This window comes from Lutra lutra, chromosome 16 (assembly GCF_902655055.1).
Source record: "Lutra lutra chromosome 16, mLutLut1.2, whole genome shotgun sequence".
NCBI lineage: Eukaryota > Metazoa > Chordata > Mammalia > Carnivora > Mustelidae > Lutra > Lutra lutra.
The window spans coordinates 43,151,370-43,175,135 of record NC_062293.1 but is presented as its reverse complement, the minus strand read 5'-3'; the positions used below and the strand labels follow the sequence as shown (position 1 = coordinate 43,175,135).

The 23,766-nt window shown below is 51.0% G+C and overlaps 1 protein-coding gene across 8 annotated transcripts in view; it reads left to right on the top strand.

Moving 5' to 3' along the window:
- The first annotated feature begins 6,348 nt into the window (after positions 1 to 6,348).
- Positions 6,349 to 23,766, top strand: part of MYO18A (myosin XVIIIA) — a 94,604-nt gene continuing 77,186 nt past the window's right edge. For 5 of the 8 annotated variants that reach the window (XM_047708599.1, XM_047708597.1, XM_047708598.1 and 2 more), the window contains exons 1-2: positions 6,350 to 6,485; positions 17,951 to 19,027. In XM_047708599.1, the coding sequence (XP_047564555.1) occupies positions 18,029 to 19,027 (999 nt within the window). In that variant the 5' untranslated portion in view covers positions 6,350 to 6,485; positions 17,951 to 18,028. Of the gene's footprint in view, positions 6,486 to 17,950; positions 19,028 to 23,766 lie in introns of all 8 variants that reach the window. The other 3 variants (XM_047708592.1, XM_047708589.1, XM_047708588.1) reach the window with 1 other exon arrangement.

Sequence of the window (23,766 nt, the reverse complement as noted above, 5' to 3'; positions counted from 1 at the left end):
TTTTACAGATGAAGAAGTGGAGGTTCGACGAGATTAGTAAGGGCCGACACCGGTTAACCATTAACTATGTGTCAAGCACTGGGCTAATTGCTTTCAATGAATTTGCTTGTTTTATCCTTGCACACCCTTATGAGGTAGGCACTATTATTATCCCCTTTTTATAGATGAGGAAATTGAGGCTTACAGACACTAAGGAATTTGCTAGCACTGCTAGAGCAAGTGTCCTCTCAAGTTGTGTGGCTCCAAAGCTCTCCACCCCACCCGGGCCCCAGCCCAACAGAGTGGTTCAGAGCAAGCATCTGGGGCTCTGCTGTTTATTGGTCACGTGACCTAGGGCACATTATTTCATCTTCCTAAGCCTGGTTCCTAATCTGTAAAATGGGGCGAACAACAGCACATTCCTAATAGGGTGACTGTGAGGACCAAATGAGCCTGTCAAGGGGTTAGCATAGTGCCTGCCCCCGTAGTAAGGACTCAGCTGATGGCAGCGACTTTTATTATCACCAGGTTTCTCTTGGTGGGGATCCTTGATTAAAGTCAGATTGCTTTAGAAGCTCAGGAATCTGGGGTGCCTGGGTGGCTCAGTCGTTAAGCGTTTGCCTTCGGCTCAGGTCATGATCCCAGAGTCCTGGGATCGAGTTCAGCATCAGGGTCCCTGTTCAGCAGGAAGCCTGCTTCTCCCTTTCCCTCTGCCTCTCCCACTCCCCCTGTTTGTGTTCCCTCTCTCAATGTCTCTCTCTCTATTAAATAGATAAAATCTTTAAAAAAAAAAAAAAGGCTCAGGAATCTTCTGAAATAACTGGCCGTTCCACAGTCATGGGCTATTCTATGTGGACACTGCTCTGAAATTTTTCTTGGCAGGGGGGCGCGGGGGTGCTGGGGGAGCGGAGGGCAGGGGGGGCACGTGGAGAGGTGCTTTACTTAGAGCCAGGAGAGGGGATCAGTCTGACCTTCGGGAAGTAAAAGACTAAAAGCCGATTGATCATGCAATAACCAGACACTGTAGGTATTGCTCTGGTGTTTCAAACCATCCTGGTCTTTGAAACTGCTTCCTGGGTCCGGCTAGAGGAGCTCTTAGGAACCCTCACTGGGTGCGACCCCAGGAGTGCCCTAGATGGGGACACACATAAATAAACATGTTAATATGCTATTCATTCCCTGTCCTGTAGTGGAGGGAAGGACACGGGCTTTGGAGCCCTGGGGAGCTCAGTTTGAATCCTGACTCTGCCACTCAGAGAGTGTAGAGAGTCACAAATCCATCTGTGCTTAAGTTTTCATAGCTATGAATGAGGAAAGATGTGAGAGTAAAGCTAACAGTTGCAGAATGCTTACTATGTGCTGGGTGCTCTTCTTTTTCTATGTTAACTCATTTAATACTTTCAAACTTAAGAAACTTTATTTTTGGGGGTCACCTGGTGGCTCAGTCATTAAACATCTGCCTTGGGCTTAGGTCATGATTCCAGGGTCCTGGGATGGAGCCCTGCATCAGGCTCCATGCTCAGCAGGAAGCCTGCTTCTCCTTTTCCCACTCCCCCTGCTTGTGTTCCCTCTCTCTCTGCCTCTCTCTCTCTGTGACAAATAAATAAACAAAATATTTTTTAAAAGAAACTTTATTATTTTATTTTATTTTTGTATTTTTTAATTTTTATTTAAATTCAATTTAGTTAACATAGACTGTATTATTAGTTTCAAAGGTAGAATTTCCTGATTCTATGCATATGACCCAGTGCTCATAAGAAACTTTGTATTTTTTTAAGACTTTATTTCTTCATTAGACAGAGAGAGCGCACAAGCAGGGGGAGACACAGAGGCAGAGGGAGAAGCAGGCTCCCTGCTGAGCTGGGAGCCCAACATGGGGCTCAATCCCAGGACCCCGAGATCATGACCTGAGCTGAAGGCAGATGCTTAACCATCTGAGCCACCCAGGCACCCCAAGAAACTTTTTTTTTTTTAAGATTTTATTTATTTATTTGACACAGAGAGAGCGAGAGCGAGAGCACAAGCAGGGAAAGTGGGAGAGGGAGAAGTAGGCTCCGATGCGAGGTTCCATCCATAGTTTCGCCTTTTCCATGACGTCATAGAGTTGGACTCATACAGTATCTAGCCTTTTCAGATTGGCTTCTTTCATTTAGCAACAGGTATTTAAGGTTCCTCCTTGTCTTTTCATGGCTTGATAGCTCATTTCTTCTTAGTGCTGAATGATATTCCCTTGTCTGGATCTACCACAGTTTATCCACTCAGATATTGAAGGATATCTTGGTTGCCTATCTATTTTGGCCATTTTGAATAAAGCTTTTACAAACATCTGTGTGCAGGTTTTTGTGTGGATGTAAGTTTTCAATTCATTTGGGTACATAATAAGAAGAGCAATTGCTGGATCATATGGTAAGAATGTGTTTCATTTTGTAGGAAACTGCCACACTGTCTTCCACAGTGACCTGCACTGTTCGGCATTCCCGACAGCAATGAAGAGAACTTCCTGATGCAGACCTCCTGAGAGTGCTTGGTTTTGTCAGTGTTCTGGGGTTTGGCCATTCTAATGAGCGTGTAGTGGAATCTCACTGTTGTCTTAATTTGCATTTTCTTATGACATCTCACATACAGCATCTTTTCAAATGCTTATTTTCCATCTGTGTGCCTTCTTTGGTGAGGTGTCTATTCAAGTCTTTGGCCCATTTTTTAATTTAATTTTATTTTTTAAATCTGGAAAGAGAGAAGGAGCCTAGGTATTTTATTTTATTTTATTTTATTTTATTTTATTTATTTGACAGAGAGAGAGATCACAAGTAGGCAGAGAGGCAGGCAGAGAGAGAGAGGGGAAAGCAGACTCCCTGCTGAGCAGAGAGCCCGATGCGGGGCTCGATCCCAGGACCCTAAGATCATGACCTGAGCCGAAGGCAGAGGCTTAACCCACTGAGCCACCCAGGCACCCCTTTGGCCCATTTTTAAATAGGATTATTTTATTGTTGAGTTTTAAGAGTTCTTCAGGTATTTTGGATAATAGTCCTTTATCAGATGAGTCTTTTTTTTTTTTTTTAATTTGACAGACAGAGATCACGAGTAGGCAGAGAGGCAGGCAGGTGGGGGGTGGGGAACAGGCTCCCCACTGAGCAGGGTGCCCGATGCGGGGCTCAATGCCAGGACCCTGAGATCATGACCTGAGACCAAAGCAGAGGTTTGACCTACTGAGCCACCCAGGTGCCTCCTCAGATGAGTCTTTTTTACAAATATTCTCTCCCAGTCTGTGGCTCGTGATCTCTTAGTATTGTCTTTTTCAGAGCAGAAGTCTTTAATTTTTAAGAAGTTCAGCTTATCAGGGCACCTGGATGGCTCAGTCAGTTGAGCATCTGCCTTCAGCTCGTCATGATCTCAGGGTCCTGGAATCAAGCCCTGTATCAGGCTCCCTGCTTGGCAGGGAGCCTGCTTCTCCCTCTCCCACTCCTCCTGCTTGTGTTCCCTCTCTTGCTGTCTCTCTCTCTGTCAAATAAATAAATAAAATCTTAAAAAAAAAAAAAAGGAAGTTCAGCTTATCAATTTTTTGTTTCATGAATCATGCCTTTGGTGTTGTATGTAAAACTCATCACCATAATATCAGCTGTAGCAACATTTTTCTAGATGTGTCTCCTGAGGCAAGGGAAACAAAAACAAAAATAGACTACTGGGACTACATCAAAATAAAGAGCTTATGCACAGTGAAGGAAACAATCAACAAAACTAAAAAGCAACCTACAGAATGGGAGAAGATATTTGCAAATGACATATTCAGTAAAGGCTTAGTATCCAAAATGTATAAAGAACTTAATGCAACTCAACACCAAAAAAAACATATAATCCAATTCAAAATTTGGAAGAAGATATGAATAGGCATTTCCCCAAAGAACGCATACAGATGGCCGGCAGGCACATGAAAAGTCGCTCGACATCACTCATCATCAGGAAAATGCAGATCAAAACCACAATGAGATGTCACCTCACACCTGCCAGAATGGCTAAAACAAAAAACACAAGAAACAACAAGTGTTGGAGAGGATGTGGAGAAAAAGGAATGCTCGTGCACTGTTGGTGGGAGTGTAAACTGGTGTGGCTACTGTGGAAAACAGTATGGTGGTTCCTCAAAAAATTGAAGACAGAATTAGTGTATGAACCAGTAATTCCACTACTGGGTCTTTACCCAAAGAATATGAAATCACTAATTTGAAAAGATATATGGAACCCTGTGTGTATTGGGGCGTTATCTACAATAGCCAAACTATGCAAGCAGCCAAGTGTCCATGGATAGATGAATGGATGAAAAAGAGGTGGTCTGTATATACAATGGAATATTATTCAGCCATCAAAAAGAATTACAATTTGCCATTTGCAACAACATATTGGAGCTAGAGAGTACAATGGTAAGTGAAATAAATCAGCCTGAATAAGACAAATACCATATGATTTCAATCATATGTGGAATTTAAGAAACAAAGCAAACAAAGAAAAAAGAGACAAACCAAGAAAGAGACACTTAACTGTAGAGAACAAACTGATGGTTGCCAGAGTGCGGGGTTGGGCGGGGATAGGTGAAGGGGATTAAGAGTACCCTTATCATGATAAGCACCGAGTAATGTACAGAACTATTGAATCACTATATTATACACCCAAAACTAAATAGAACATTGTATATACATACACTGTAATTAAAAGTAAATTAAAAAATAAAGGTCATCTGGGTTCTCACCTACGTTACTTTCTAGCAGTTTTAAAGTTTTGTGCTTTACATTTAGGTCTATGATCCATTTTAATTATTGTAAAAGCTGTAAAGTCTGTGTCTAGATTCATTTTCTTGCCTGTGGATAGCCAGTTGTTCCAGCAACTGGAACTAGAGACTAAGACTAGAGAACTAGAGAACAAAGACTAAACTCATTTAAATTTCAAAATCGACTTTGAGGCTCTGCCTTATTTATCCCCATTGCTCAGATGAGCAAACTGAGGCATAGAGTGGTTTTTTTCAGTCACCCAGGGCAACATAGGGAGTACTTGACAGGGATCTGAACCCACATAACCTGACACCAGAGTCCATACACTCAATCCCTATCAACATTAATAGCCTCTTTGTCATAGTTTTTTTGTGAGGAACACAGATGGTTCCTAGCACATAGTAGGTACTCAGGAAGCAGTAATGGTAGCATTGTCCAGCCCAGCCTCCAAGGTTTCACTCAATATCATGTTCTCAGAGAAGCTTTAGTTCATTCCTCCAGGCTAACCAGCCAACCATTGGAGGGCTATTTCATCCTAGGGATGACAGACAGCCTGTACCCTGCTTACTCCTCTGGTGTACCCTACATACAGTCACAGGTCGCTTCCATGTGAGTTCTGCCGAGAGGCTCCATGTCTGATTTCTCAGTGTTCCCCAGACCACTGGGTGCCGCACTGGGCAGCCTCTCAGTGAAAGTTTGTTTAATTGAGTTGGGGTGGCCTGCTCTTCCTTGACCCAAAATGTGCATCCCGGGTGTGGTCTATTCCTCAGGATATCCAGGCTCTGACTCACATCTTTGCTCCTGAGCCCCCCTTGCTCCAACCTTCCCTGATCTGTCAGGTTGAGCCACCCTAGTCTGCAGAAGTTCTCAGTTCCCTCCAAACTCAAGACATAGCGCCTATCTTGGAGGCCTGCTCTCTAAACCCGTCTGGCCTCTCCCAGGACGTCTGAAATCCCTCTTTGGCGGGTAGAGCAGGTCACTGAATGTTTAGCAGGACATGACAGACCCTGGCGACCTCATTCCAAAAAGCTTATGAAAGGCATTAATCTTAGCATTGTTGGACTGGTTTGGGGGCTAAGTGAGTGCCCCTGAGGGCTGTCTCCTGGGCCCTGGTATACCCCTCAGGCAGCCCCACTTGAGTCAGGGCTCTCTCGGACCAAGCTAACCACAAGCCCGTGTCAGCCTTGGGGAGTACATTCTGCCTGGGCCACCGTGGACATGCCGGCAGTGCCTGCTTTGGACTGAGCCATGTAGCACCATCCAGCAGCGCCCTATGTCAGCCTCTGCAGAGCCACCCTAGGAAGATGCGACCAGCAAGACTCAAATAAATGCTTCCTCCGGACAGCACTGCCCTGGGCAGCACCCTCCTGGACACGGGTCCAGCGGCGGCCATGGGAGGAACCTGTTCTCTCCAGGAGGGCACGGTGCCTACCCTGGGCGTGCCCAGCGGCCTCCGGTGCCCGGTGCACGCAGGAGCTCCAGGCGGGGCCTCTCGCACGCGGACAGAGGGCTCCCGGAGCAGCGCCCGGTGCCCACATGGCCCGTCCTGGAGGCGCGCCCAGCCGCTGCCAAGAAGGCCGGGCGTTTATCCCCGGAGCCGCCAGCAGGGAGCTCCCTTTCGGTTCGGCTCGCGAGGCTGCGGGGGGCGGCGCTGCGCTGCGCCGCGCTGCGCTCCAGCCCCGACCGGGCCGGGGCCGCTGGATGCCGCGTCTCCGCTTCTGCTGCCTGCCGGGCGGGCTCCGGCGGCCGGTGAGCACGATGCGGCGGGGGCGGCCGCTCGGAGACGGCCCGGGCCCGGTGGGGCGGCGGGGCGGTCTCGGGCCGAGAAGGCGGGCGGGCGGCGGGGCCCGCCGGCTCCTCCTCCCCCACTGTCCCCTGGAAGCGGCGGCCCGGACTCCCGGCTCCGGTCCCCGGCTGCGCGGCGGGGCTCGGCGCCCAGGAACCGGGAACCGACCGGGAGGGGCGGGGAGGGGAGCTCTGGCCCTTTTGGTCGGCTCCGGGGCGCGCGGAGGCAGGGCAGGGTGGCCCTCGGGTTGGGGGGGGTTGGAATTGAGGGCTTGGGGGAGCCCAGGTGGCCGGGAGCTGCCGGGTGGAGGCTGCAGCCTCCGGGATAGGGGGCTTCTCGGGGGCAGGCCCAGGCCCCCCAGACCGAGCGAGCGAGGGAGGTTCTGAGCGAAGCAGCGGGGAAGGCGAGCACCTCCACCGAGCCCTTTATCCCTCCCAGCGGCCTTCACCCTTTCACTGCCAGGCCGACTGCGGGCTCCCTCTCAAAGGAGCAGCTGCTAGACAGCTGGCAAAACAATGGAGACCCCGCTTCCCCAGACCCCCTCCCCGGGGATAGAAGATGGGGTGAGTGAATGGTAGACTTTGGAGACTAGGGAGTGCTGGCTGTCCCCCGTGCCTGGGTGCCTGGTTGCTCACCTCACCTTTCCCTGCAAATGGGGTGGGGTGTGTGTGGGAAGGTCGGACAGCCTGCCCCAGGCCTCTGGGAGCGACTGCCCGGACGCCCCGCCCTGCTAACCTGTCATGCCAGTTGTTTCGCCAATGGGAAGGGGAGGTGGTAAGGTTAGCTGCTCCCCACCCCCGTGTTGGGGTGGGGAACGGGTGCTGCTTGGTACCAAGCATGGTGAGGAGTGGGTCATGTTCCTGGCTGAGATAAGGCCTGCAGGGACATACCACACATGGGGCTTTGTTTGGGGAAAGGAGCGGGGAATGGGGATGTCACCCTTTTGCAAGACACATGTGTCCTGCTGATTAGTTAGAAAGGCTGCCAGCCAGAATGAAGGGGCGGGGGGAGGATGGGGTTGGAGGAAGGCAGACAGTATTTTTTTAAGTGGTGCTCCTTTTGCCTGGTCACTCGGCCCTTGGGGCATGTGTTTGGCAGTGTCCTCTTGGTTTGTGTTTGTGTAGAGAGGCCCCAGGACAATGCTTCCTGGGAGGGGCTCTCCCGCCTAGTGCCTTCCTGCCCTCAGATGAACCCCCCCAAATTATGGAATCAGATTCCCAACCCCCCTTCACCTGGCCAGTGATTCAGGCTGGTTTGTGTGGGCTCATTTGTCTTTGGAGTGCCTGGCATGTGTAGTGCTGAGGAGGCCTTGTAAATCCCCCCAAGGAGAGTGAACTGTTGGAAGTAAGCATGCAGTGGGTCTGTGCTGGAAGGGAGGGAAGGTCAACCAGCAGGTAAAGAGTGAGATCGCTTTAGCCAGACATTGAATCCAGGTGGTCAGGCTGCCTTTCCATGTGCTTATGAGATCTGGAGCCCTTTTCTTGGGCAGGTTGGTTTCCTGTTGTCATGGCAATGGGCCAGGCCTTGTCTAACTTTCCCCACCCTTTTGGTTCAGAAGCTACTTTCTATTTGGGGATATTGAAAGTTGCTCTCCTGAGGTCTCTGGCTTCCTGACAGACCTCACTGGCTCTTTGTCAGTGGCCTGCCACCTCCTCAGCTTCCCCTCTGTCCTTTTGTGATGAGGGCTTTCCAGGAAACATCCTCCTGGTTGCTGGACATGGCTAATTATATATAGTCTGGGGTGTGCTTGTCCATTTGGGGTTGGGGACATTGGTGTGCTGGGCCAGGGGCCTCGATTCCAGGAAGGTGACAGGGGAAGCTATTGTGTTGGAGGGTTAGGACAATGAGAAGGGTCGCAGGTGGGGGTGGGTGGGATCAAGCGCTAGTGGTCACTTCCTTTGAAAGCTTTGAACTTTGAACCGTTGATGACCTGGTGCCTGGCAGCTCTGAGAATCTAGTTTGTTTACGCTCTCCAGGCCTGGCTCAGGTGCCAGGGTGTGTGCCTGAAGGCTTCCTCGGGTTCCCCAGGCTCTCCTCAGAAGCCCTCACTGTGGATTGTGCCCTTCCTGACTTTCCTGCCCGGTCCCTCAGCCTCATTCCCTGGCAGCCCAGGGAAGCCAGCCTGGAACCTGGAGCCCCCTTCACCGGCCCAACTCCAGGCTGCTCATGAAGGGGTGCATGTGTCTTCAGAAATTGGGCCTGAGGGGCACCTGGGTGGCTCAGTGGGTTAAAGCCTCTGCCTTCGGCTCAGGTCATAATCCCAGGGTCCTGGGATCGAGCCCCACATCGGGCTCTCTGCTCAGCAGGGAGCCTGCTTCCTCCTCTCTCTCTCTGCCTGCCTCTCCGCCTACTTGTGATCTCTGTCAAATAAATAAATAAAATCTTTAAAAAAAAAAAAAAGGAAGAAAGAAAGAAATTGGGCCTGAAACCTCCAGGGTCCCCCAGAGGCAGGTCCCCGAAGGTGGACTGGGTGGGGCAGAAGCGAGGCTAGCGTGAAAAGGAGAATCCACCCAGCTCGGGTGGAGCAGGGAGTTGCTGGAATTCAGGAAACCTTGATCCACACTTGGTGTGTCACAGGTCTCCAGAGCAGCAGGGAGGTTCTGGTTCCTTCAAACCTGAGGTCTGTACTTCCCCCCACCCTCCCACCCCCGCCACCAGACACCCCTCACCTGAAGTGGACACCACGGACTGGACCTCCATCACCCAGGTCCGGTGAGCCGGGTCCTGCTGGTAGCTCTGGGCCCCAGGTCTCGTCCCAGGCCTCTCCTGGGTGTGGTGGGTAAAGCTGAGGGGCTCTAGCCTGGCGTAGTTTAAAGGTTCAAGGGTGTGAGAGTGGTTCCCCCAGGACTGGGGCTGGGGGGCTTGATGGAACTTTGAAGTTCTACTTTGGGTCAGGCTCATGGATGTTTGAGGATCTGCTCACTCTGCCCCCACCCCTGTCACCATAGGTTAGGGTTAGGAGGGGTGGGGAGCAGAACTGGAAAGCCTCCACTCCTCTCCCCACCTCCCTTTCCTTGAGGTGGGACCTGTGTGGCTTGTAAATTATCCATATTCCCTTGATGGTTCAAAGAGCTTACAGTCAGGCAGGACTTTAAATTGTGGACTGAGGTTTTTACAGGGCCCAGGGCCCTTTCTCTCTGCCAGGCACTTTCCCATCACTTACAAGGGATTCTTTATATTATTCTCGGAGATTCAGAGATGTTGGATGATGGGCTCAAGGTCACACAGCAAGCACAGGCAGAGCAGGATTAGAACCTTTGCAATTTAGAGTTGAACAGAGTATGTCTCCAGCAAAGGCAACGCTTGCGGCCAAGTCTGAAGTCTCAGGCCCACGGAGATTTTATAGTTGAAATAACTGAAGCCTACAGAGGGGAAAGGACTTGCTCAAGGTCACACAGAAGGGAGGGGGGAGTAATGTTCCCTGAGTTCAGCGCCCAGCCGGCTGCGGCAAACCCCGCGGGGAGCCGAGGAGGTGCCCCTAGAGGAGCAGCGGGGCACTCGGCCGCGCCGCTGGCACGTCTCCCGCTGTCGTTGCTCCCGGGGCCTGCGGGATCCCTGCGTTCCGGGGGAGACGGTATAGCGGCGGGAGGCACCGCGGGCCTGCGGCTGCCTGGAAATGCTGGGCGCCGCGGGTTCCGAGGGAGCGGGAGCCGGAGCCAGCGGGCGGGCTGATGTCATGTGAGAAGCGTGCCATCAGAGCGAGCACACCTGGAGCCAGATAAGCTCCGTGTGACCTGGCAGTGAGTCACGGGGTGCTGCGGAGCTCTTAGCGCGACCGGTCGGGAAGAGGCTCGGTGGCAGCGGCCGGCGTCACCCTGCGCTACTCGGTTGAGGCCGCCCCCCACTCGCCCTGCCCCGCCGTCGGGGCGGGTCAGGTGCCGCGCGAGCCCCGCCGGGTCGTCTTTGCAATCTTCCTTGCGGAGCTGGCGCCGAAAAAGGCCTCTGGGCTGTAGGAAACGGCCGCTTAGGGAGGTCAGAGGCCAAGGGAGAGAGGCCGGCTCTCTTGGGAAAGTATTTCCTTTGTATTTATTTATGAGTGTGGTCTGGGAGTGGGGTGTGGGGGACTGACCCTTTTTAGTGTCCACCCACAGCAGCCAAGTCTGGGCGCCTTGTCTTGGGATTCTAACGTTATAGTTTCCATTTCCTGGGGTTTCTACTTTGCCAGCTGCAGGGTGACCCATTTAAATCTGTCCCCTCTTAAAGCCACAAGACACCAGTGAGATCTATTTTAACCAAGTCCCCCAAGTCACTGAAACTTTTCCAAGGCATGAGATGGCAAGCTTTGAACCTGCCCATTGCAAACTTGGTTCACAGTTCTCATGCTAAATGGATTGTCAAGCTTTTCTTTTTTTCGTTTTCTGTCCTTTTTAATCTTTAAAAATAGCAAAATTAACATATTCTGGGAAAAGGTTTAATTCCTAGGAAGTCTATTAGATAAAAAGCTAAAGTGGTATTCCCCGTTTGCTCCAACTGCACGAAAACCCCAGATAAAATTATGTAATGGATATTATATATATGGGTACATATGATACATATTTATGATAGATTTATATATAACATATTACATGATACAATTTAATATAAATATAATTTGTTTCTGTAGGAAATAAAGAGCATACAGAAAAGTAGAAGAAATGTTATATATAGTCCCACTATCTAAAGTCCCTAGGCCTAGATACACACACACACACACACACACACACTAGCTAAATATTCTCATTGTAAAAAAATAGAACAATACAGATGAAACACAAATCTGCTTTGACTCTTCTAAAATCTGTCTCTTCCCAAAAGCATACATTTTCCTATGCATATGCAAATATTTCATATACATAATACATAATGCACATATATACATAATGCACATGCATATATGTGCACACATAAACAGTTTTAAAAATATATGATTTTAAAAATTAAATATTATCTAACAACTTGGGCTTTTTCACTTAACAGTATAGTATTGAGTCTTTCCAGGTGGGTGTATACAGATCTCCTTCATTCTTTTTTTAAAATTTTTTTAAAAAGATTTTATTTATTTTTTTTAGGGGGAAGTTGTTTTTTTTTTTAAAGATTTTTATTTATTTTACAGAGATCACAAGTAGTCAGAAAGGCAGGCAGAGAGAGGGGGGGGAAGCAGGCTCCCTGCGGAACAGAGAGCCCGATGCGGGGCTCGATCCCAGGACCCTGAGATCATGACCTGAGCCGAAGGCAGAGGCTTAACCACTGAGCCACCCAGGTGCCCCAAGATTTTATTTATTTGACAGAGACACAAATGAGAGAGGGAACATAAGCAGGGAGAGTGGGAGAGGGAGAAGCAGGCTTCCTGCCAAGCAGGGAGCCTGATGCGGGGCTCAAACCCAGGACCCTGAGATCATGACCTGAGCAGAAGGCAGGTACCTAATGACTGAACCACCCAGGTGCCCCTCCTTCATTCTTTTTTAAATAACTGCCCAGTTCTATAATTTAGCTCTTCCTCCAGTGACGGACCTTTATATTGACAGAATTTTACAATTGCAAACAATGATGCAAAGATGAGCCATGTTTCTTGCGTGAACATATCTGTCGAGGTCCTGTATGTGGAATTGCCTAGAATATGTACATTAAAATATTTTCACAGATACCACCAATTTGCCCTCCCTACACCAATTTATACTGCCAACAACACACATGAGCTACCCTGCTTCCTATCTTCTATTTGATTGATGTTACTAATAATGGTGGTTTTTACTAAACTATTAAGTGAACAGCAGTATACCTCTGTGTTCTTTCATGTGTGTGCAGATAGGACTGAGGCTGAAAATCTGTTCGTGTCTGTTGGCCATTCGTATTTCAACAGCTATGAATTGCCTGCATTTAGTCTTGGCAGTAGTTACCTGGGCCCTCTGGACTTGAACCAGTGTCATCTGGCTTAGCCATGTGCTCGCGGGATTGCCTTCACCTCTTTGAGCTGTACTTTTTTCCATATAAAAGGTTCTGTCCAGCATTAAGGTTTATGTGTGGATTTATTCTAGTCACACTTGGGCTGAGGTGCACACTTTGTGGACCTTATGCTGTTTGTCATGCCATTTAGATGGTAAAAATGTGCCCTGCTGTGATTGGGTACTGTTCTCGAGGGCCTGCTCTGGGCTGGGATTATCTGGAGGGCTTATAGACCAATTTCATTCAGTTCCCATGCCGTATGTGGTAGGTGCTGTTATTACCCAATTTTACAAATGGGAAAACAGAGGCACAGAGGTGTAAAGTGGCTTTCCCAAGATTGCATAGCTATTACCCTGGATTTGGTCCTAGGTTTGCTACCTGACATCTGAAGCCTTTCATGAGTTTCACTTATCTTTATTTATTGAATTTATTTTTTGAGACAGGGGAGAGGCAGAGGGAGAGAGAAAATCTCAAGCAGGCTCTACACTGGACCAGGGACATGACCTGGACAGAGGGCTCCGTCCCACAACCCTGGGATCATGACCTGAGCCAAAATCAAGAGTCAGACACTTAACCAATGGAACCGCCCAGACCAGCGTATCTTGCCTCAAATACTTTAGTATACATATCATTAAGCAGACTTCCGTATTTGTTTACAGTTCTTTTTTCTTTTGAGTGAATACTTCACATAATGAGATGCACAAATCTTTTTTTTTTTTAAAGATTTTTATTTATTTATTTGACAGAGAGATACAGAGCACAAGTAGAGCAGCAGGGAGAGGGAGAGGGAGAAGCAGGCTCTCTGCTGAGCAGGGAGCTGGAAGTGGGGCTCCATCCCAGAATCCTGGGATCATGACCTGAGCCGAAGGCAGACGCTTAACCGATTCAGCCACCCAGGCATCCCTGAAATGCACAGATCTTATGCATGCTATTTGATAACTGTTGGCAAACGTATACACCTGTCAATCCAAATCCCTATCAAGATAATTAAGGTAATATGAACATCACTCCAGAAAGTTCCCTCATGCCCTTTTCCAGGCAATTCCCACCCCTACCCACTTCCTCAGCATCCAGAGGTAATCAGTGTTCTGATTTTTTTTCACCATAGCTTATATTTATCTATCCACCTCTGTGGCTTACAGTGGCTTTACCTCCTTCCTGATAAACCCATCGTAACTCGAAAATACTGTAAGTCGAGAATACATTTAATCCACCTAACCTACCAAACATAGGTTAGCCTAGCCTCCCTGAAATGTGCTCAGAACACCTTCATCAGGCTACAGTTGGGCTGAATCATCTAGCACAAAACCTATGTTATGATCCAGTATTGACTATCTCATGTAATTGCTTGCACACTGTGCTGAAAGTGAAGACAGAATGGTACAGCACGGGTACAGAATGGCTGTCAGTGTATCAGTTGTTTACCCTTGTGATCACATGGCTGCCTGGGAGTTGCGTCTTGCTGCCACTCCCCAGCATCCCTAGGGAACCTCTCACTGCATATCGCTACATCAGGACAAGATCCAAATTCAAAATGTGAAGAATGAGTTTTACTGAGTGCAAATTGCTTTCACACATGCGTAGCGTCAAGTCAAAAAATTGGTTAAGTCGAACCATTGTAAGTCAGGGACCATCTGTACTAGAACTTCATATTAATAGTACCATACTAGTATGTACTCTGTTGTCAAAGCCTTCTTTTGCTGTCATTTGACCCCCTGTTTTTGAGATTCATCCCTGTTGTGTGGATCAGTGATTGCTTCCTTTTGCTTGCTGTGTAGTATTCCATTGTATGAATATGTAAATTGTTTCTCTGGTTGATGAACTGGTCGGTGCATATTGGAGTCAAATGGTCCTTGCCCTCAAGATGCTTTCTTTCTTTTTTTTTTTTTTTTAAGGTTTTATTTATTTATTTGACAGACAGAGATCACAAGTAGGCAGAAAGGCAGGCAGAGAGAGGAGAGGAAGGGAAGCAGGCTCCGTGCTGGACAGAGAGCCCAATGTGGGGCTTGATCCCAGGACCCTGGGACCATGACCCAAGCCGAAGGCAGAGGCTTTAACCCACTGAGCCACCCAGGCGCCCCCCTCAAGACACTTTCTGTCCTAACGTACTGAGGCCTCTGAGTTGACCAAGTGGATTGTACTTTGCGGTGATTTGGGGAGCAGCGGGGTCACAATGATGTAGGTACAGACCCTAACTTATATGCATACCTTTCCTCCACATAAAATTAGGAAAGGCCCCCTGAAATAGGCTCAGGGGGAAAAGCCAGAGAAGGAGGTCAGAAAACTGTAAGGTTCCCTTCGTGGGACAGGGTAAGAGATGAAGGGGAGCCCAGAATGAAGAAGGGGAAGGTGCTGATGTCATCCCTGCTGGAGTCTTTGGGCCCAGGGACAAGAGATGCTGAAAAGTCCAAGGTCACAAGAAGGTGACAGAGCCCCAGGGTCTAGCAGAGTGGGCTCCAAGGAACAGAGGAGCAGCAGTACCTGTACCAGGGGTCTGACCCTGGACAGGAGGTCGCAGGAGGCTCTAGACAGGGGGCACAGGAGAAAACCCAGGCCACAGCCAGGCAGTTGTAGGGATGACAGTGGGTAAGGGGTACCTTGGGAGCCGTGTGCATGACTTTGGCAGGACAGGGGTGCTGAGGGGAGGCCTAAAATGGACTCAGTCTCCAGAGGCTCCAGGGTTGGGATGAGAGGGGTAACTTCGGCAGCAAGTTAATAAACAACCTGTGTCCACAAGAGACTTAGATAGTTGGAATTTTCAAGCTAGAAGAGACCTAGGTCATCCTGTCCGGCCTTGAGCAAAGTGACAGGCTGAAGGTCCCCTAGTGATCTGTTGGCAGATCTGGGCCTAGATAGCAAAGCCGCTAACCTTCCTGGCCAGCGGCTACCGCCGCCCCCATGCTGCTGCTCTAGGGCTGACTATGTGTGGTTCCTATCCATCACAATGGCAGTGAGGGGCAAGCTTTTGCCAAGACAGGGATTTCCATGAAATTACTTCTCAGGGACCTTTCCACCCCAAAGATTCTAGAATTCTGGGGCCTGTTGTCTGTTGATACTGCTTAGATGTCTAGTCCCCACCCAGCAGAGAGTCAAGATTGGGTAAGGATTACAGAGTAAGAATTGAAGACCAAAAGAGGTGTCTTGCTGGGATAGCGTGGGTAGGCAGTTGGGTTCTCATGGTTGGGCTGAACCTGAGGCCAGTGGACACATTTGTCCCCTTCCAGTCCCCAAGGTGGGTTTCTTTCTTCATTTCCCAAATGGGTGCCTTTGGAGCCATCTTCTAAATCAGTCCTTTTTTTAGAGAGAGAGAGAGAGTGCGAGCGTGGGGGTTGGGTAGGTACAGGGAGAGGAAGAAAGAAAATTTTAAGCAATCTCCATGCTGAGCCTGGAACCTGACACGGGACTCCTTCCCACAACCCTGAGATCATGACCTAAGCCAAAATCAAGAGTCGGATGCTTTACCAGCTGAGCCACCCAGGCGCCCCTAAATCAGCCTTTTAAGACAGTGTAGGTAGTGTTGGGTGGAGGCAGTGACCACCAGAAGATCCCACGTTCTGTTATATGGTAGGTCTGTGCCCCACCCCATCAGTATTCAGGAGAAAAGAGAGAGAGAGAGAGACTCCCCAGGTCAAAATAGAGCCCTGAAGAGGGTAGCCCCCCCCCCCCCAAATCAGCCCAGACTCAGCTGGACAGGGATGCCCCTGGCTTCACACTTCCGGGACCCCAGACTTCCTGTCTTCCTCTCCCAGGTACTGTGTGTATGGAGCATTTTGAACCAAAAAGTCCAGAGGGAACTTTGTTCTACTAGGTAGAAATAGGTCAGGGGGGCAAGGGGTGCCTGTTAGGCCCACAGGGAGCTAATAACTGGGCCAGATTCCCCACCTCTTTGGATATGCTCTACAATTAAAGATTTTTCTAGAATTCACTGCCCAGTTCAATAGCCAGTAGCTGTTGAATACTTGAAATATAGTTATTCTGAATTAAGATGTGCTCTGAGTGTAGAAATCACATGGGACATTGCAGCCTTCTTATGGAAAAGAGAATGTAAAATATCTCAATAATTTTCATGTAGATTACATGACACTATCTTGGATATATTCATATGAAAGTATATCATTAAAGCTAGTTTCACCTGTTTCTTCTTACCTTTTTTAGTGTGGCTGCTAGGAAATTTTAAGTCACACCTGGGACTTGAATCATATTTCTGTGATGAGCGCTGCTCTGGGAAGGATACATCAATCTCTCAGGAACCTCATGGGTCAGGGTGCTGGGCGGGGAGGAGGCAATTAGCCAGAGCCACCAGGACCCTTGGGAGTTCCTGACCTTGATGTTCCCCTAGGCATTGTATCGGGGCTAGGGGTCCCTCTCAGTAGGTTGGGGAGCCTGGAGGGCCTTGCTTGGTCGTGGCGGTGGGGTAGGCAGACAGGAAAGGCCTCTCCCGGGCCTCACAGAAGGTCATTGCTGGAAGAAGTGAGCTCGTTGGTCATGTGTCTGGAACTCGGAGCGGGAGGCCTTCTTGGAGAAAGAAAAAAATTGCACTTAATTTCTAATTAGATGGTATGGCCTACTTCTACTCCTTGTTCCCGGCTGGTTAGAACGTGTTCCCTAGCTTGCAACTCCACCCCACCAGGTCTTTCTCAGTCCTGTCCCCAGTCGGGTGCCCGCTGTGGGTGCAGGTGTCCCCGAGCTGGCTTGTCTCTTGGGCTGCCACAACTTTCTTCCCAAGGCTATATTTAGTTGTTGGCCTGGGGAAAAGGATATGAGTTTTTCAGAATCCTGTTTATCCAGCAGACCCAGCCCCCCACCTCTCAGCTGTCTGTCCTCTGTCCAGTCTGGAACTTCCCCTTCCCTCCCTGCTTCACTCGGGGCGCCACGGGCCCAGAGAGAAAACAGTATTTGCCGCCAACTAGCCGGGTGACAGCTAACATATACTTAATTTTCTGCACCCTGTTTTCTCATTTGTAGAGATAAGGACACCTTCCTTTCGGGGAAGCTGCAAGGCTCAAATGAGAGTGTGGGTCACGCGCCCAGCAGCTGGAAATCACAAAATAAGGGTTGGTGCTCTGAGCTTCTCTGTCAAGTAGTGGCTAAGGCAGCTTTTGTGTCCCTGTCCTTCTGCCTTTGTGTTGAATCTTGAGTCAGGCCCCAGGTCGGCTTGATGGCACCGTCCTGCCAGGAGGTCCGGGCTGCGGGAGCCACCTCGGTGCACACCTATCAGGGATGAAAGGCGATGACAGGCTCTGGAGTCTGCATTTTTACAACCCTTATCAAAACCTCAAGTTTCCTTATTTGTAAAATGGGGGTAATCGCAGATCTTCCCGTAGCAGTGCTGTGAGGATTAACTTAACAGAGACGGTATTGTATCAAGCCAAGCACCTGGCACAGTGAGCCCGCTCTCGGTGAGGGGGAGCTGTGCTCATTAGTTCGCCTTGTCTGGACTAGAGACACGGGAAGAGGCTCTGCGCGAATAATGTCTCTCTCTCTCTCTCTCTCCTTCTGTTTGCAGCAGCAAGGTGGGGTACAAGGGCCCTGTGCTAAGCACCCGTAATCCTCCGGGGGTGCTCCCCCAAAGCAACACCCCACCATGTTTAACCTAATGAAGAAAGATAAGGACAAAGATGGTGGGCGGAAGGAGAAGAAGGAGAAGAAGGAGAAGAAGGAGCGGATGTCGGCGGCGGAGCTGAGGAGCCTCGAGGAGATGAGCCTGCGTCGCGGCTTCTTCAACCTGAACCGCTCCTCCAAACGTGAGTCCAAGACACGTTTGGAAATCTCCAACCCCATCCCCATCAAGGTGGCCAGTGGCTCCGACCTGCACCTGACAGACATCGACTCCGACAGCAACAGGGGCAGCGTCATCCTGGACTCGGGCCACCTGAGCACTGCCAGCTCAAGCGATGACCTCAAGGGCGAGGAAGGCAGCTTCCGGGGCTCGGTGCTGCAGCGGGCGGCCAAGTTCGGCTCCCTGGCCAAGCAGAACTCACAGATGATCGTCAAGCGCTTCTCCTTCTCCCAGCGGAGCCGGGATGAGAGTGCCTCAGAGACCTCCACCCCTTCGGAACACTCTGCTGCCCCATCCCCACAGGTGGAGGTGAGGACCCTCGAGGGACAGCTGGTGCAGCATCCTGGCTCTGGCCTCACTCGGACAGGGCCCCGGTCACGGGTCCCGGAGCTGGTGACGAAAAGGTTCCCGGCTGACCTGCGCTTGCCCCCCGTGGTGCCCTTGCCCCCGCCCGCCCTCCGGGAGCTGGAGCTGCAGCGGAGGCCCACTGGAGACTTTGGCTTCTCCCTGCGCCGCACGACCATGTTGGATCGGGGCCCCGAGGGCCAGGTCTACCGGAGGGTGGTTCACTTCGCTGAGCCCGGCGCGGGCACCAAGGACCTGGCCTTGGGGTTGGTGCCGGGTGACCGGTTGGTGGAGATTAATGGTCACAACGTGGAGAGCAAGTCCAGGGACGAGATCGTGGAGATGATCCGGCAGTCTGGGGACAGCGTGCGGCTCAAGGTGCAACCCATCCCGGAGCTCAGCGAGCTGAGCCGGAGCTGGCTGCGGAGCGGCGACGGACCACGCAGGGAGCCAGCTGATGTGAGTGTCCCCCTGTGCAGCTGGGCCGGAGCCAGGATTGGCAACTGTACTTAGGTGGATGACTGGGGTACCCAGGAGCTGTGAAGTTGTGCCACTTCTTGGCCCCAGCGACAACTTACCTGGCCTGCAGGGTGGAATAACCTTAGCACGGGGTGGTCTATGGGGATATAGGCTTCAGGAGACAAAGGTGAAGGCTTTGGACACCTTGTTTCCTGAGCCCTAAATCAGGGCACGGAGGCTCACGTGGGTCACTTCAGATGAGAGATAGTCTGGACTGCTAGTCCAGCCCGGCATCTGGACAAAAAGAGAGGAGTCCCATGTTTGGGCATTAGACTTGAAAGAAAAAGATGACTTATTTCAAATCAGGGCTGTCTTGGAACATCTAGGCTGTGCAGCTGTTCTGCGAGCTCTTGGGTAAGATGACTTCAGGCCTCCTCTTGCCCTTGAATGAGGAGCTGAATAGGAGGTAGGTTGCAGAGACAAGCAGGGGCCAGATCATGAAGGACCTTGTAGGTCATGATAGGAGTTTAGATTTTTGTCCCAATGAAACGGGACCATTGTGGGGTTTGAAGCAGGAGAGTGACTGGACCTGATTTATACAGATCACCCGGGTTCTAAGAGTCTTTATTACCTCTCCTGGAGGAAGAAAACACCCCAGAAACGTAATAGGTATCAAGCCCACAAAAATAGTATGACCTGAGTGTCCCCGAGACCCCAGCCTTTATCTGGCCCACACGAAACAGCAGTGGAGGGGGTGACACAGGAGCAGAAGAGATTTAGTCTATGTATGAGAGGGTCTCCACGGGGACAGTGATCTCTAACCCCAGGGGTCTTTCGATAGAGTGGCTATGTATCAGTTTGGAATGTTCCACTGGAGACAGAACAGGAAGGACGGGTTGGCCTCTGGCCATCCCTGTGTCCCAGCTGTGGGCTTTAGGATTGCCCAGATCTGGTCCAGTGCACAGCCTGGCCAGGACCTGTCAGCACTAAGTGACCAGTCAGATGGGTCAAAGTCAGAAGTAGGAGGAAACGCTAAGGAAGCAGCCAGAGTCCTAATGCGAGCTTTCTTCCCGGGAGGGGAAGCAGATATTCAGATGGCAGCTCAGCTGAGCAGCATGGAGGGTATGGAGGGCCTGGGAACGGCAGGGTCAGAGTCTGGCAGGAAGCACTGAAGGTGGGTTCCAGACCTTCCTTTATCCTGGGTCCAGCAGAGCTCAGGCAGTTTTGCTAGTCAGGAAGGGGTAGTGAGTGGGAGGGAGCCTGGTGTGGGAACCAGGGAAGGACCTGGACTCATTCATTCCAGAAAATCACACAGAGCACGTACTATGTGCCAGACCGGACTAGACCGAGCTCAGGGAACCACAGTGTGGCGGGAGCGGGCTTTATCCTAGAACCAGAGCCCATACCATGTCGCCGTGTCTGTCTACTTTCTCCCAGGCTGACGTTATTTTTAACAGATGGAATTTTCTTCTTCAAGAATGAATCCCCTGGGGGGTTTGTTGCCAGTTCCCTGCTGAACCACAGCACAGGCCTCTGTGGGGCCCTGGGCCTGGCATCCCAGATGCTATTTTGTTTTCTCTTTATAGCCTAGGGATCATCTTGGCATCTCGTATTTCTCAGCCGCTCTCCCTTCCCAATGAGCGGCTGCTCCCCTATTCCTGGGGAAGGGGGTGTTTCAGCTTTGGAGGCCCCGGTAGATTCCCCAGTACCGCCAGAGCTGGTATCCCTGAAATGCTGGCTTGCTTCAGCCCCGTGGGGGCAAGCCCAGCGGTGCCTAGAGGACTTCTTCCCCAGGCTGATGCCTAGGGGAATCCGGCAGGGGCCACACAGCAAACTCCAACCTCATGAGTCTCTGAGAACCATGTGAGAGGAGAGGACAGTGAAAAGCACAGAGCTGAGGAAGCCCTGCATCTGTCCCTGCCTGGCAGGTGGCGGGGACTCAGGCCACCGCAGGGAGGAGCAGAGTGGGCCTGGCCTCCTGGCCTTCCGGGACAGACCCGGAGCTGGTGTGGGAGTGCCGCGGCCACCACGGTGGCTCTCTTCCTTCTCCTCCGTCTCCTCTTCTTCCTCCCACTCCCGCTCCGGCTCCTTTCCTTGGCAGCCGTTCTAAGCTCAGCTCCATGCCAAGAAGAATCTTCCCACTTCCCCGAGGCTCCTGGGTGGGGTACTCTGACAACTCTGGCCCCGCGAGGACGGCTCCCGGCGGCCACCCTGCCCGTCAGGCCATCCATCAACGGTGTCCACACATGGCCCGTCCCCAGGGAGCTCCGAGGGACTCAGCCGGCCATCTGTTCTCTCTCTGCACACAGATGGAGACCAGGCGTCATGGCTCCTCTCCATGGCCTGTTCAGAAGGCCCCAGGGAGAGACAGCCCCTTGGGTTTCCTTCTCACAAGAATGCTTGGCTCACACCTCCTTGTGTCCCTGTAGCTGCCAGCAAGGTTCCACTGGGAGTAGGGGTGAGCCACAGCAGGGGGATAGACATGGAGCCCTGATAGAGATCCTTTAGCAGGCCTGGGACAAACAGCTCTTCTCCCCCATCTAGTCTTCCCCTCCACTCATTAAACAGACATGCGCTGAGCACCCACGGTGAGCTAGATCTGGGGAGCTAGCAGCAAGCCGCACGTAGCCCTAGGCCCCTCAGAACTCACGGTCTAGCGGAAGAGACGGTCAAGTAGCAGGGGATGTCAGTGTTGTTTGAGAAGCTCCCCAACAGGGGCCAGTACGGGGTCCCAAGGAGCACAGAGGAGGGACCGGAAGACCAGTCTTGGGAGTGATACTAGGGAAAGCTGCCATCTGGGTGGGAGATGAATGCAGGGGAGACAGGAGGAAGGGGAAGGCTGTGAGAGACACATACTAAGGCCTAGAGGTTGGAGAGAGAATGACACATCTGGGGGGGGATAAGGCTGGGGGACAGTGCATGGGGAATGAGGATTGAGAGAAGCAGCAGAAGCAGCAGGCAGGGGACAGGTCACAAAGGCCCTTGTGAACCAGCCTAGGGAATGTGAACTTCAACCAAAGGGCGAGAAGCTCTTTAATCAGGAAGTGGTGGGAACAGATTTTAGAAAATCTCTCTGGCTACTCGTGGAGAATGCTTTTGGGTGTAGCAAGGGCAGCCATGGGGAAAATAGGGCCCTGTCACTGTCATCCTAGTGGGATGGAGGCCCGCACTTAGGTAGAGCAGTGGAGATGGAGAGAGATTTCGGACGCGACTGATTGGTGTTGGGGAGAGAGGAGAGGAGAGCCAAATAGGATGTCAGCTTTGAAGGAAGATGCTGAGTTCCTCCCTTGGCTCCTCAGGGAAAGTGTTTTAGGGTATTTGGTTTTGGATCAGTTACTCTTAAATTGTTCCCCGAGTCTGGCGAGATGAAAGAGAGTGTTGGTACAGACAAGGATCTGAAAACCCCAGCTGGATCAAAATTCTTTTCTCCTGCTCCATGAATCTGAGTGCGAAAGTCAAGGGCCCACTGAGAAGGACAAGGGCCCGGGAGGGTGGAGAGCTGCACCCTTCTGTTTGTAGCCTCAGCCGGCCCATTGCAGGGAGTAGGGGTGTAGGATGTTTCTGCCGAGCTCAGAAAAGCCCATCTGCTTACCCCCAGCTGATGTCATTGTCCCTCTGCCAAAGAGCCAGGGGAGCTAGCCCCCAAGGGGTCTCCACCCAGAAAGGGCTGCTTCCTTGAGATTCAGAAGTTGTGGTGGGAGGGGTGAGGTGGGGATTTCCAACAAGGCACCTGCCCCCTGCAGTCAGGCCTGCTTCCTCGGGCTCTGTATGGAGCTGTCAGGCATTTCCCAGAGATCTGTGATATGGTTTCTTCTCCCCTAGGACCTTGGAGTTTCTACTCAAAGGTTCTAGGGCTACGAGGTTCCTTAAGAGGTTCTCATGTCTATAAACCAGTCACCTGCTTACGTAGACATGTGTAAACCACCTTTTGTAGATTTTGGGAGGTAGTAAATGCCTAGGATGATGGTTAGTACCTTTCCCTCTGCCTGGTTTCTGAAGCCATCAAGGGAAGGTAATTTTGCTGCTTCCTTAATTAACCCATCCTGATGTGCTTTCCTGTCTTTGTTCCTGGTAAGGTTTTCTTTCTAAGGGGAACTCATGATGCTTTTGTTCCAACCCTTTCCCAGTAGCCCCGTCCTCAGAAACACCCAGCTGAAGGAAGAGCTGGGATGCTGGGTGCTCCCTAGATTTTTCCAGCATCTCAGGCCTACCGATGGGACGCAATGGCCTGAAAGGTGACTGGCGGGTCGGGGTTGCCTGCATCTGGGAGAACGGCAGGGGTCCCTCTGCCAGGAAGCCCTAAACCCCTGGGCAGAAGCTGTATGAGCCTCACCAACCTCGTCCCCTGACCCCCAGGGACTTTCAGGAGGAGGGTACCAAGGGGAGACAGAAAATTGTCCTGGTCCAGGTCTGCCAGGCGAATGGGCTGTCCCTGGGGCTTCTGGTCATGGTGTTGCTGCCTGGTACTGCCTGGGCTCAGTGTTCTAGAATACCTCTGTTCCTAGAGTCACTTCAAATGATCCTTGGAGGGGTTTGGGGTTTTTTCGTTTGTTTGTTTGAAACAAAAAATTCTTCATTTTGTGCCAGAGCTTTAGGTACTTCTGTCATCAGTCTTGCCATGTGAGAGCTCTGGCTTGGGGCCTCAGAGTAGAATCCAAACTCAGTTCTTTTGGTGATGAGGTGGCTGGAGAGCTGATGAGTGAAAGGTCTTTGGGAGCATTTTGGCGGTTATCTGTCCT